Here is a 12,517-nt window from a genome sequence, read left to right on the forward strand (position 1 = left end):
ATGGCATTCTGAAGAGCAATGTCTAAACTGAACGGCAGATTCAATATGAACATATTTTGAGTTTTTTATGTTTTTGTAGGAATAACTACTGGAAAAAAAAAAAATAATATCAGCAGCCAGAGCCTGAGAGAGCACAACTGGCTTTGTTTCCTCCCCACATTCCTCGCCACGGGAGCCTGCAAGCCAAAGCACCAGAGCCGGGTACCTGGCGCTTTCCTTTAAGCGCATCGGTTGCCCAGTGATGTTGCATCGGCTGCAGTTCGAAAAGAGGTGGTGGGTGGGGTTTGGTAACTGCCTACTTAAAAAATCAGAGTGGGAAATTCAATGTTTGGAGGAATGGCTCCTTACCTTCACCCGGTTTTGATGTGCCATGTTCTCTGTGCTCATCTGAAACCTCACGGCTGCCGCCTCCTCCCGCGCTGCCTCCCTCTCACTCTCAGCCTTGTCAAGCAGCTCCTTCAGCTCCAGCACTGTTTCTGGAAGCTTCTCCGTCTGCTGGAGCTCCTCTTGCAGGCTGGCGTTCTCCTGTCGCAGCGCCGCCATGCTGGCAGTTAATCGCTCTGTCTCCCGTTTGCCCTGCTCCTTCAACTCTTGGATCCGGCTGGCCTCGGCTGTCCAGAGCTCCCGAGCCTCCTCTCGCTCTGCGGTCAGCCGGCAGATGGTCATCCCCAGCTCGGCCATCTCTGTGTTGGCCCTGTGGAGTCCCTCCTTAGTCTCAGCACTCTCCAGCACTAGTCTATTATTTTGGGCCTTGAGCTCACTAACTTCTTCCTGGGCTGCAGCTAAGCGGGCTTCTATTTTAGCCCGTGTAGATATTTCAGCGCCTAATTCCGAAGAGGTCTCCTCCATGCGCTCCCTGTACTGCAGAAGTTCGCTCACCTGGGCTCGATTCTGCTCCTCAGCTTGCTTTTTAAGTTGTTCCGTCAGAGCCTGGAGCTCTTCACAAGATGCCTCTTTGACGTCTAGCCTGGCTTGGACCTTCACCTTCTCGTCCATGGCGCTGTGCAGCTTGGCCTTCAAGTCCACCACCTCCTCCTGGAGCCTGGACACCTCCTTCACATTCAGCCCCAGCTGTTCCTCCAGCATAGCTACTTTCAAGACCATCTCTTGGGCTTCCTTCGCCTGGCAGGCACTCGTCTCCTTCTGAGCCTTCTCCACAGTTTTGCACTGTACCTCCAGTCTCTCCATCATCTCCTTCTGCCTCACAAAGGCTCGCTCTGCCTCAGCGTTCCCAGCCTCCAGCTCTCTCTCCCTGATTTCCAGCTCTTCCACTCTTGCCTGAAGTTGCTCGCACAGCCTCTCTCGATCCTCCAGCTGAGAGTCTCTGTCCTTCAGCTGCAAGGTGAGATTTGCTTCGTTGCGTCTTGACGCCCCAAGGCTTTTCTCAAGATCAGCGATCTGGCCGTTGCTGTTGCGCAGCTCATCCTGTATGGTCCCGAGAGAAGCTTTGAGAGTGCCATGCTCTTCCTTGAGGTCCCTGTTCTCCTGCTCCAGCTTGCGGACTACGGCCTGGAACTCCTCGGCCTGTAGCTTCGCTTTTTGAAGTTTCTCGTCCAGCTCACGGTTCTCCTCGCGCATCCGCTGCTCCCTCTCATCCACAGTCACTTTAGCATCATTGAGCTGGCCTCTGATCTGCTTCTCTGATGCCCTCAGCACAGCCAGCTCACTCTCTAATGCAGCCTTGCTTTCTGCCAGCTCCTTCCTGGTCTCCTCATTCCTCTTGACTGTTTGCACAAGCTTACCGTTCACCTCCATGAGGCTGGTGCACTGCTCCTTGTATTCATCAATCTTTTTGGCCTGGTCTTTGCTACTGGACTCAAGTTCTATTACATTGCCACTCAGGCTCTGTCTTTCTCCTCTCAGTCTCTCAGTTTCTCCCTCCAGGTGTTTAATCCTCTTGGCACTGGACAGAAGTTCAGTCTCTTTAGTCTTCAGCTGGGCTGTAAAGCTTTGGACCTTCCCTTCCAGACTTTCCTTTAGCGAGCTCAATTTCTTCTGTAGCTCTTCTCTCTCCTCCATATTCCTGGTCTTCTCCTCCATGGTCTGCTTCTCCATCGTCTCCAGAGAGCACTGAAGGTCTTGCAGCTGCTTCTGCAGGTTGCTTGCTTCTTTGTCCCTCACCACAAGCGCCCCCTGAAGCTCATCGACTGCGTTACGTTGGTCTTCTGCTTGTTTCGTCAGTTTTTCAGCCTTCTCCGTCAAAGCGACTATTTTCATCTCTCCATCCTTCAAGGCTTGCTCTTTCATTCTCAGATCCTCAGCCAGCCGTTCAGCCTGCCTCCTCTTCTCCTCTCCCTCTGCTAGTGCTTCTATCCTTCCTTTTTCAGCTTCCTTCAGTCCATCCAGAAGCTCGTGGATCTTCTGGGCCGAGTCAAAGTGGCTGGCCGCCCTTTGCCCCTTCTCCTCCAGCACCCCGTCCAATTTAGCCATCAGCTCTTCATTCTTCCTCTCTGCACCAGCCAACTTACCTTGAAGCTCTTGATGTGCAGCCTCTCTAATGGCCTCACGTGCCCTCAGGACGTCCAGCTCCTGGGCCAGGATCCGCTCCCTCTCGTTCAATGCCTCCAACTTGAGCTGGAGCTCCTGGTGGTTGGCCTGGGCTGCTAAGGAGATGTCCAGCTGCCTCTGGAGTTCCGTCACTACTTCACGGAGCTCTGTGGCCTCTCCACCAAGCTGCTGGAGTTGTTCGACCAGCTCCCGTTGCTTTAGTTCGGACTGGTCCAGTTCCAGGCGCAACTCCTCTGCGGCGCTGCTGGTAGAGTCAGAGAGTGGCTCGGTAAGATCGCCCAACAGGCCCTGCCCAAAGTCCGGACTGCAGGGTAGCTCATGGGCTTGCTATGGGAGTTGTAGTAGAGATGGAAAAGGGGGTGAGATTGAGAGTGAGTGGTTATTAGACCCTTCACTTGATGTAAAAGTTCTTTATTAAGTCAAAGGTCACACTCTACTACAAACGTGGTTCTTTATGGAACCCTAAGTGGTTCTTCTAGGCCATCATTTAAAGCACCTTCCTTTTAAAAGTGCAAGGCTATATTTTATACACATCAGAGATGGGTAGAAACTGGGCCAATGTCTTGGACAAACAAGAGTATTAAAGCCCCTGGGAACCTAAATCAGGTTTATTTTGAATTATGTGGCTCCTCAGGCTCTAATCTGGCTCCTCAAGGCCCTCAGGGTAAATATACATAGTATATCTTGCGAATATCCCCCTCCAAAGCCTAATAACTATTAGTATCAGTATTTCACCAGCATTGCTCTTCTCTCGAAAGTTAGAAGGCTTTACACCATCATAACCCTGACCGATCACAAGGCTAACATGGCCCAGCCATCTCTTCCGAGAGTGTGCAACCTGTCGAGCTAAAGCTAACTTAGTTATAGCTAAAGCATTTAGTGGTTAGAGGGTCGCTGGTTCAAATCGCCGGTCATGCTGCCCGCCATCAGCAGCCAGAGCCTGAGAGAGCACAATTGGCTTTGCTCTCTCCTGGTGGGTAGATGGCTCGCTCTCCCTCTTCCCACATCGCCAGGCATCTGCTAGCTGATGCATCGGAACTGGGGAAATCTGCACTTTCCTCCGAGCAGGTTGGCTGCCTGGTAACGTTGCATTACCTCAATGCCCATCCGACAGGGTAAAATGGATAAAGGCCTGACCTTCTCCAAGGTATCATCTCAAAAGAACTGGATTTTAAGCTGGTCATGGACAGAGTGGTGTCGTCTACAACCTGACCAGAATATTGTGTAGCTGGTAAACATTTGACTGAGGGCAGCTTCAGTAACTTCACTCAGAAGACAAGTTGCATAGATCGAGTGCTCTGCTACACCGTGAGGAGAGTTCAGGCTAAAGCCCCGGCATCAAGGCACGGTGAGGGAGAGCTGGGGGTTTAGCCAGGCTGGTCCTCACTGTGTGGGCAGAGCACGAGTCCATGTAGTGCTTGTAGTGCTGCAAGGGAGAGCCAAGGGTTATATATATGGGCTGGTAACTCTGACAGATCTGTTACAGATATCACAACTTCAGTAAACCCCTGGTTAACCAAAGATCTGTGAAAAGATCTGGGTGTTGCCATGGTAACAAAAACAAAATTTGGTTTGCCAGTGATGAAGGGCTGTCAATCACGCACATCTATTAATGTATAATATAGAATATTAAGGTCGTGCCCAGACTTTTCTCAGAGAGGTCTGAGGAGTGCGTTATGGTGATTTTTGAGGAGTGTTTTATCATATTTCTGCTTTATTTTTCTCTATTAAACTTTACTGAATGCTTCACTGAACACCCAAGTTTAATATTATACACAAAAATTCAGTATGTCTTAATGTGTTTCCAGGCGTTTTTTTGTGAGTTTGTGCAGTAACTCTCTGTACTACTTTAAGAAGATGGCTTTCCAGTGGATTGTGGAGGACTGCTGTGAGAATTTGCCCATTAGTGAGGTCAGGTACTGATGTTGGACGATCAGTTCTAAATCTAAATGAATATCTATTATTTTTGAACTGATGACAGCACCCGTAATTCACTGAGATCAGTAGTCATTATTCCCTGAAGTAACAATACCTTTTCCTGTGTGTAGGTTTAGCTTGTTCTACCCATCTCTGATCCATTTGCACTGCCGTTCTTACCATTTCTATTCTAACTTAGATCCATTAAAATAGAGCTGCACAATATTGGGAAAAACTGACATAGCAATATATCTTTTTCTGCAATATATATTAATATAGGATTCCAGACACCAGAAGTCAGTGATCCATTTGATGTCATGATATGAATAATGGCCTCTGTGTACCCAATATTGGAGTAAAATAAGTGATATTGGGCAGGGAGAATCTGCCTCGGGTAGATGTGTCATGTAAAATAACAACAGTGTGAATCCAAGCAAAAAAACAACGTGACTGTTACGTTTGTACTCAGTGTGATAACGATGCAGAGTCGTTAAATCTCAATTTTAAACACAAACAGTTCACACAGACTTAAAAGAGCAGCATCCTTTAAGAATGATCTTCGGAAGTCATGCGAAAACTTCAGCGTGGGAATCATATTTTGGGCATTAGTGCCATCTGCTGGATTTGGAGCATGGTTCACACAAGCATGTGGTTTATAACTATTGAAAATAACTAGTGTGTAGCCAGAATCCAATGATTTAGGGCAAAGCTGATTGGATTCAATTGCACTGTTCACTGTAATCAGTGTCTAATCAATCTTAAGTCTTCATGTAATTTCAGGATAAATCCAATCAAACCTTTAAATACCTGCCCTGGGATTACTGTCTGAAATCGAAAAAGCCTGTCACCTGTGAATATGTGCTGGCCAGGCTGTTAATGCTGGAGCTTCGGCTGGGTGGTTTCCACATGTGGCTGGGGGAGTTGGTCATTCCTAGAGTCCTCCTGTAGCACAGTTCACAGAGCGTTCACAGGGACATGAGGAGAAAGCACACAAAGCACTGAGGAGTTATCCCAATTACAGTGGGGAGAACAAGTATTTGATACACTGCTGATTTTTCAGGTTTTCCCACTTGCAAAGCATGTAGAAGACTGTAATTTTTATCATAGGTACTCTTCAACTGTGAGTGATGGAATCTAAAACAAAAATCCAGAAAAATACATTGTATGATTTTTAAATAATTAATTTCCATTTTATTGTGGGAAATAAGTATTTGATACACCAGAAAAAGAAACTTAATATTTGGTACAGAAACCTTTGTTTGCAATTACAGAGATGAGACGTTTCCTGTAGTTCTTGACAAGGTTTGCACACACTGCAGCAGGGATTTTGGCCCACTCCTCCATACAGATCTCCTCCAGAGCCTTCAGGTTTCGTGGCTGTCGCTGGGCCACACGGACTTTAAGCTCCCTCCAAAGATTTTCTATTGGATTCAGGTCTGGAGACTGGCTAGGCCACTCCAGGACCTTAAGATGTTTCCTACGGAGCCACTCTTTAGTTGCCCTGGCTGTGTGTTTTGGGTCGATATCATGCTGGAAGACCCAGCCACGACCCATCTTCAGTGCTCTTACTGAGGGAAGGAGGTTGTTGGCCAAAATCTCACGATACATGGCCCCATCCATCCTTCCCACAATACGGTGCAGTCGTCCTGTCCCCTTTGCAGAAAAGCATCCCCAAAGAATGATGTTTCCACCGCCATGCTTCACGGTTGGGATGGTGTTCTTGGCGTTGTACTCATCATTCTTCTTCCTCCAAACATGACGAGTGGAGTTTAAACCAAAAAGTTCTATTTTTGTCTCATCAGACCACATGACCTTCTCCCATTCCTCCTCTGGATCATTCAGATGGTCATTTGCAAACTTCAGACGGGCTTTGACATGCGTTGGCTTGAGGAAGGGCACCTTGCGTGCACTGCAGGATTTTAATCCTTGACGGCGTAGAGTGTTACTGATTGTTTTCTTTGAGACTGTGGTCCCAGCTCTATTCAGGTCATTGACCAGGTCCTGCCGTGTAATTCTGGGCTCATTCCTCACCTTCCTCAAGATCATTGATGCTCCACGAGGTGAGATCTTGCATGGCGCCCCAGACCGAGGGAGATTATCCGTTATTTTGCATTTCTTCCATTTTCAAATAATTGCACCAACAGTTGTTGCCTTCTCACCAAGCTGCTTGCCTATTGTCCTGTAGCCCATCCCAGCCTTGTGCAGGTCTACAATTTTATCCCTGATGTCCTTACAAAGCTCTCTGGTCTTGGGCATTGTGGAGATGCTGGAGTCTGACTGATTGAGTGTGTGGACAGGTGTCTTTTATACAGGTAACGAGTTCAAACAGGTGCAGTTAATACAGGTAATGAGTGGAGAACAGGAGGGCTTCTTAAAGAAGAAGTAACATGTCTGTGAGAGCCAAAATTCTTACTGGTTGATAGATGATCAAATACTTATTTCCCACAATAAAATGGAAATTAATTATTTAAAAATCATACAATGTATTTTTCTGGATTTTTGTTTTAGATTCCATCACTCACAGCTGAAGAGTACCTATGATAAAAATTACAGTCTTCTACATGCTTTGCAAGTGGGAAAACCTGAAAAATCAGCAGTGTATCAAATACTTGTTCTCCCCACTGTACATGCTACACTTTTACTAGCATCCAAACACACATGTTCCCTTAGACGTCCCCCAGTCCGCTACAGTCACGTGATCTTAGCAATCATGGAATCAGGCCCAAGTATAAAACACAACAAAACAAAATAAGACAATTCTTCCTGAGAAGAAAAGTCGGACTGTTTCAGCCTTTTTTTAATTACCTTGCAAATGTGGGCCAGGCGGAGTCAAGGTCATGCCCCCTGGATGCCAGATCAAACTGGACCTCGTTGAGCTCATAGAGATAACTAATGATGTCCACACTGAGATGAGGCTTTAGGAAGGGACTCCTAGCATAATACCAGTCACTACAGAAGGACAACACAGGAATTATTATATATACAGCATTTATTCAATTCTCTCAATTAACTCACTTTTATGTATGAAGATAAATACAGAGAAATTCTGCTGAATGTGTGTATTCTAAACATTTGATCAAACTGACAGGTTGTAAATCTGTATTATTTACATATTTACATCCTTTTCACCCTCGATTTATTACTAAGTTATTAATAACAATGCAGAAACTACTGTGAATTATCTGGAAACTGATTTCGAATACCTTAAAATACCTTGTGGAGTCCCACAGGGTTGTGTTTTGGGGCCTATGAAACTGATGCAACTTAAGACAGTATTATAGTTATTAAAGTTAATAACGGTTATTACTTTCAATAACACTGCAAAGTACCATGGCAATAATATAGTTCATAAGTATTTGGACAGTGACCCAATTTTTGGGACCCACCTAATTTGAGATGAAGCAATTCAGATGCAATTGAAAGTGTAGTGTAGACTTGTAGCTTCATTTCAGTGACTTTAACAACAATACTGCATTAACCATTTAGGAATTACAGACGTAATTAATCAAAAGTAATTAGACAATCTAACAATTTGAAATATAAGGATTATGGTAAAACTTGGATGCAAATTCTTTGCAGTCAGAGGCTGCCTTAGGTCTGGAACCCATGGACATCGCCGAATGCTGAGTGTTCTCCTGTAGCTTTGCTGTAGCTTGTTTATGGCTTTTTCAGTTTAGTCTTCAGTAAGTGACAAAACGCTCAAGTGGGATTAGGTTCCACTGAAATCCCATATTTGTGCCGTGAGTAGCTCTTGGCTTGCTTCTACAGTATATTTCGGGCCACTTACCATCTCTACTATGAATCCCTGCCCTATAAGTTCAGCAGAATTCGACTGAACCTGAGCAGAATTAAGAATCTCAAATCAAGAGTTTCCTGGACAGCTATTAAATGCAAAGTCAGCACTTGGAAATAACCCTAGCCCTTTCATCTGCTTAGTTTGTCACTGAATAATAATGAAGGAACAGACCACACCTGACTATGAAACTGCTTATCAGTCATTTGTCCAATTACTTTTGAGCCTGTAAAAACAGAGGGACTGGATATAATTAACCTAAACGGTTGGTGCAATAGTTGGTTGAACCCCTTGAATTGAAGCTGAAAATCTACCCTGCATTGATCCATTTCAGATCCATAGAGGTGATCTACAGAAAAAATTACAAAAACTGGGAGTCCCACAGGGTTCTACTGCGAGTCCTACAGGGTTCTATTGTGGGGTCAATGAATTTGCTGTTTTTTAATGACAGCAATATAGTTAGGAAAGTGACAAAGTGTGGGCTAAAATGCAGGATCTAAAGGGTTATCTATGCAATTAATAACTTTTAATAACATTTATTCCATTTAATAGTAAAACACCTGCTTATCGGTCAAGGGGTGATACAATATTATATATAAATATATATTTATTAACCTAACCCCTTGAATTACAGCCGGAATTCTACCCTTCCATCCCATCCTGACCATTGACCATTTCTGATCCACTGAGGTGGTCTACAGAGAACATTACAACAATTCAGTAACTGTCCAAATACTTATGGCCCTGACTTTTTGTACTTCAGGCTTAAGTATTAAGCAATATTCTGATGGCAGACCAGAACTCTCTTTGCCATCTTTGCCCGTTTTCCACCAGCTAGTTAGCAAGTACCTCTATAGTACAGAAAAGGGCAGTGACCTGCCGTAGACCTGCAACACTTGTTCCAGCAGCTAACACCAGGCACTTGTGGTGACTTTCACTTACCGAAACCCACACCAAAATCACTTTCACAAACACGTGCTTGTTTGTTTACACCCCAGAACACACACCTATTCTACAAACACGCAGAAAAGGGCAGCTTCCACCAGTGTACAAGAAGTAAAACCAAATAAAGGAAGGGAGATTGTCGCCTTTTCTGCTTAAAGTGACGACTAAAGGGAGTGGTTTCATTTTACAGGAACACAGAACAATGGAGCGAAGAAGAAGTGACCAGGCGGGCGAAACTGACCTCTAAAGGCACGCAGGTGATCCACTACAACCTTGACTGCAGCTCAAGCCTACAAGCTCAATGTAATCACTTTCTGTACACAATATTATGCAGGGCTGGTATTTTCATTTGAACATGAACCTGCTGGCACCGTGCCTAACGCCAGGAGTGGGCTTGAGGGGTCTAAAGCCCCCCAGCAGCATTGAGCAGCAGCTGTGGAAATGTGGAAGAACTGGGTTCTCTGTAATGATGGATGGAGCTCCATCCAGTACTTTTGGATTGAGTTTGGAGAGTCGAGGATGATGAGGAGATGTAATGGTGAATATCCAGATTTCGGAGAGGGTGTGAGAGCTGAGTGTGGTTACCTGGTGGCCCTCTGGTTCATGAGGCACTGCTGAAGAGTGTCCGCTAGTCGCTGGTGCACTAGAGAGTAGCGGATGAACGCTCGGCCTTTCCCCAGCGACGTCTTCAACTGGGAATGCAGGAGAGAGAAAACATGTCCTTCAAGAGCTCCTTCAAAAGATCTGATGGGCCTTAACAGCATGATTACTTTAAGAAGAAGATCCTTAGAAGCAAAAGTACTTTCAGCGTTCAGACATATCACTTCAGTTCAGCGCTCGCTTGTTCATTTTAAAATGCATTTAAAAGCATGTCTGCGCTTTTGGATATGAAAAAACTCAAGACCCAAAACTCGAAAAAAAGAAAAAGCTCCACTGACAAGACCAGATACACAGGAACTCAAATCCATGCTATCCATTAACCCTGGTATTCGCTCTGTTTCGTGCTCACTAGAAACTCTATTAAACTAAAGGTTTGGCCCACATGTGCTTCCAGATACGGACCCAAGCCTAGTCTATTTTACCGGTAATGGATTTTCCTCAGTGAACACCCTCTTAGGCACGGACTTAATCTCTATAACTGCAACAATAAAGCACTCAGGTAATTGCTGTAGATCATCATCATATATACACGACATAGCACGGCCCAAGTTTCAGACATTAGAATGGAAAAAAAGCTGCATATCTGGGCAGTAAGTGTTTATCTGCTCCTTAAATCACTGATATTAGAATAAACACTGATAAGCCGAGCTGGTTCTCCATCACTGTGTTCATCTCAGAAGCTCTCCTCATGGGAGTCTAGTTTTATTAGGTAGGAGATAGGAGTAGTTCTTCTCCTAGCAACACCTGGTTTGGTAAATCAGGGCTTAAGGATGGTAAATCAGGTGACACATGGACATCATGGACACATCCATGCTGTTCTGGCTGGACTGGGGGGGGCGTCCAGGAGAAAGCTGGAGGAACCAAGCTCTGTTCTTCTTGTTCCTTTTTACTGGATTTATGGCCAATTAATGGATCAATTATGGATCTGCTGCTAACGTCAGTCATGGTGCCAGAATGGAGTCCAAGCCTCGAATGGTCAGATCTGTTGTGATGGCAACATTAGGTAGGTGGTGCTAATGTTATGGCTGATCTGTAAATGTCATATGACTGATAAAGGAAGAAGTAATCAGAAGAATATTATTAGACATCACTCTATATATAAGAGGCTGGATACCAGAGATGACCAATTTAGAGAATCTAGAGGAAGTGCTGAGAAATACAAAAATTAAGGCCCACATAGGGCTGGGCGATATCGTAAAAATATTATATCGCGATACACGAAATTAATCTTGATGCACATGATTGCAGAGAAAATCGTTTGGCCACAGATTCTTAAAAACACAATTTTTAGACTTGAGAGGACTTTTAGAGGAATTTGGAAAAATTTGAGAGGTCAGTCTGGGCAAGAGTTTATCAAGCCCTCTGTTTCCATTTATGTGGCGGTTTTCAGCGCTAGGAAGTGAGATTCATCTCTGTCAGGAATTGGCGTCCGTAAAGGGCGAAGTGGCACAAACAACAGTTTGTATTAAGAGTGTCTTGTTCCCTAATGCCCTGACCTTTCACTGGAAGTGACCATACAGATTAGCCTAGTGGACCTTTTGTATTTGATAGAGAACAAAAAAACATGGAACTAAAACACACGCCCAAAAAAGTGTTCACACATCTAGTCTGAAAATGTTTGCTAAACAGGCCTCCCATCCAGCAGTCTTACTGACAGCACACGTCCTACCTCAGGAATGGACTTGACAAACCGAATGCCATCATTGGCTCCCTTGATTTTGGCCAGGCAGTCGCTGAAGTAATCCCAGTAGTCCTTCCTCGTACCCAGAAACGTAGTCTTCTCCTTCTGGTCAAACTGTGCAAGAAGGCAGAGCAGTGCTTTTAGTGGCACTATGTGAAATATGTTTGTCCGAATGTTTGTGGACACCACTTCTTCTGCTGATACAGATGTGCAAATGCACACACACACACACACACACACAGCTTGTCTAGCCCTGTAGAGAAATGCAGCTAATTGAATAGGACTCTCTGGAGCAGATAAACCTAGTTGAATCTATTGGCTAGAGGGGGATAACGTCCCCCAGGCATTGAGCTGTGGAGCAGTGGAAGAACTGTGTTCTCTGGAATGATGGACGGCATTCCTTCCAATACTTTTTGGATGAATTGGGATTGATGATGAGGTGGAGTGATGATCATCATACAACATTCTGACCTCACTAACACTTACTCTTGTCGCTAAATACAATCAAATCCTCACAGCTATGCTCCACCAAAAGCTATCTTCCCTTGACAGTAGAGACAGTTACTCCAACAAAAGCAGGATACACTATTTTAATAACTTATATATAATAACTAATATATCAGAAGAAACAATGAATGAGCAGGTGTCTCAATACTTTTGTCCATACAGTGTACCTGAATGAACCTAATGCAGGCAGTTAAAATGCAGGTAGTGCTCTATGTGATTGCAAGTACTAATGGCATTAGGGTGTCAGCAGCTTAGGAGGTAATTACTGAGCCCTCAGTTGATTAACCCAACACTAAACTGCACAGTGCTGTGCCAGCCCACCCCTGCTCCGCTGTGACTGAGGTTGCAGATGGCGCTGCACGAGCATACTGGGGCTATAAATACATGCGGGGTGTGTGACGGGACTCAGACATTGAGAAGAGTGCAGTACAGTGCAGTCAATGTGTCGTTGGATTTGTAAGCAGGTGATAATGATGGGCAGAAAGTGTTGATTGGCATTCGGACGT

General features: G+C 44.9%; 1 protein-coding gene across 3 annotated transcripts in view; it reads right to left on the reverse strand.

Annotated features, from left to right (window-relative positions):
• Window positions 1-12,517, reverse strand: part of fyco1a (FYVE and coiled-coil domain autophagy adaptor 1a) — a 31,798-nt gene that overhangs the window by 14,695 nt on the left and 4,586 nt on the right. For all 3 annotated transcript variants that reach the window (XM_072697336.1, XM_072697337.1, XM_072697338.1), the window contains exons 4-8: window positions 11,493-11,618; window positions 9,749-9,855; window positions 7,231-7,374; window positions 5,274-5,367; window positions 349-2,835 (exon numbers count right to left, since the gene is read on the reverse strand). In XM_072697336.1, coding sequence (XP_072553437.1) covers window positions 349-2,835; window positions 5,274-5,367; window positions 7,231-7,374; window positions 9,749-9,855; window positions 11,493-11,618 — 2,958 coding nt within the window. The remainder of the gene's footprint in view (window positions 1-348; window positions 2,836-5,273; window positions 5,368-7,230; window positions 7,375-9,748; window positions 9,856-11,492; window positions 11,619-12,517) is intronic.

This window comes from Salminus brasiliensis, chromosome 14 (genome assembly GCF_030463535.1).
Source record: "Salminus brasiliensis chromosome 14, fSalBra1.hap2, whole genome shotgun sequence".
NCBI classification, from domain to species: domain Eukaryota; kingdom Metazoa; phylum Chordata; class Actinopteri; order Characiformes; family Bryconidae; genus Salminus; species Salminus brasiliensis.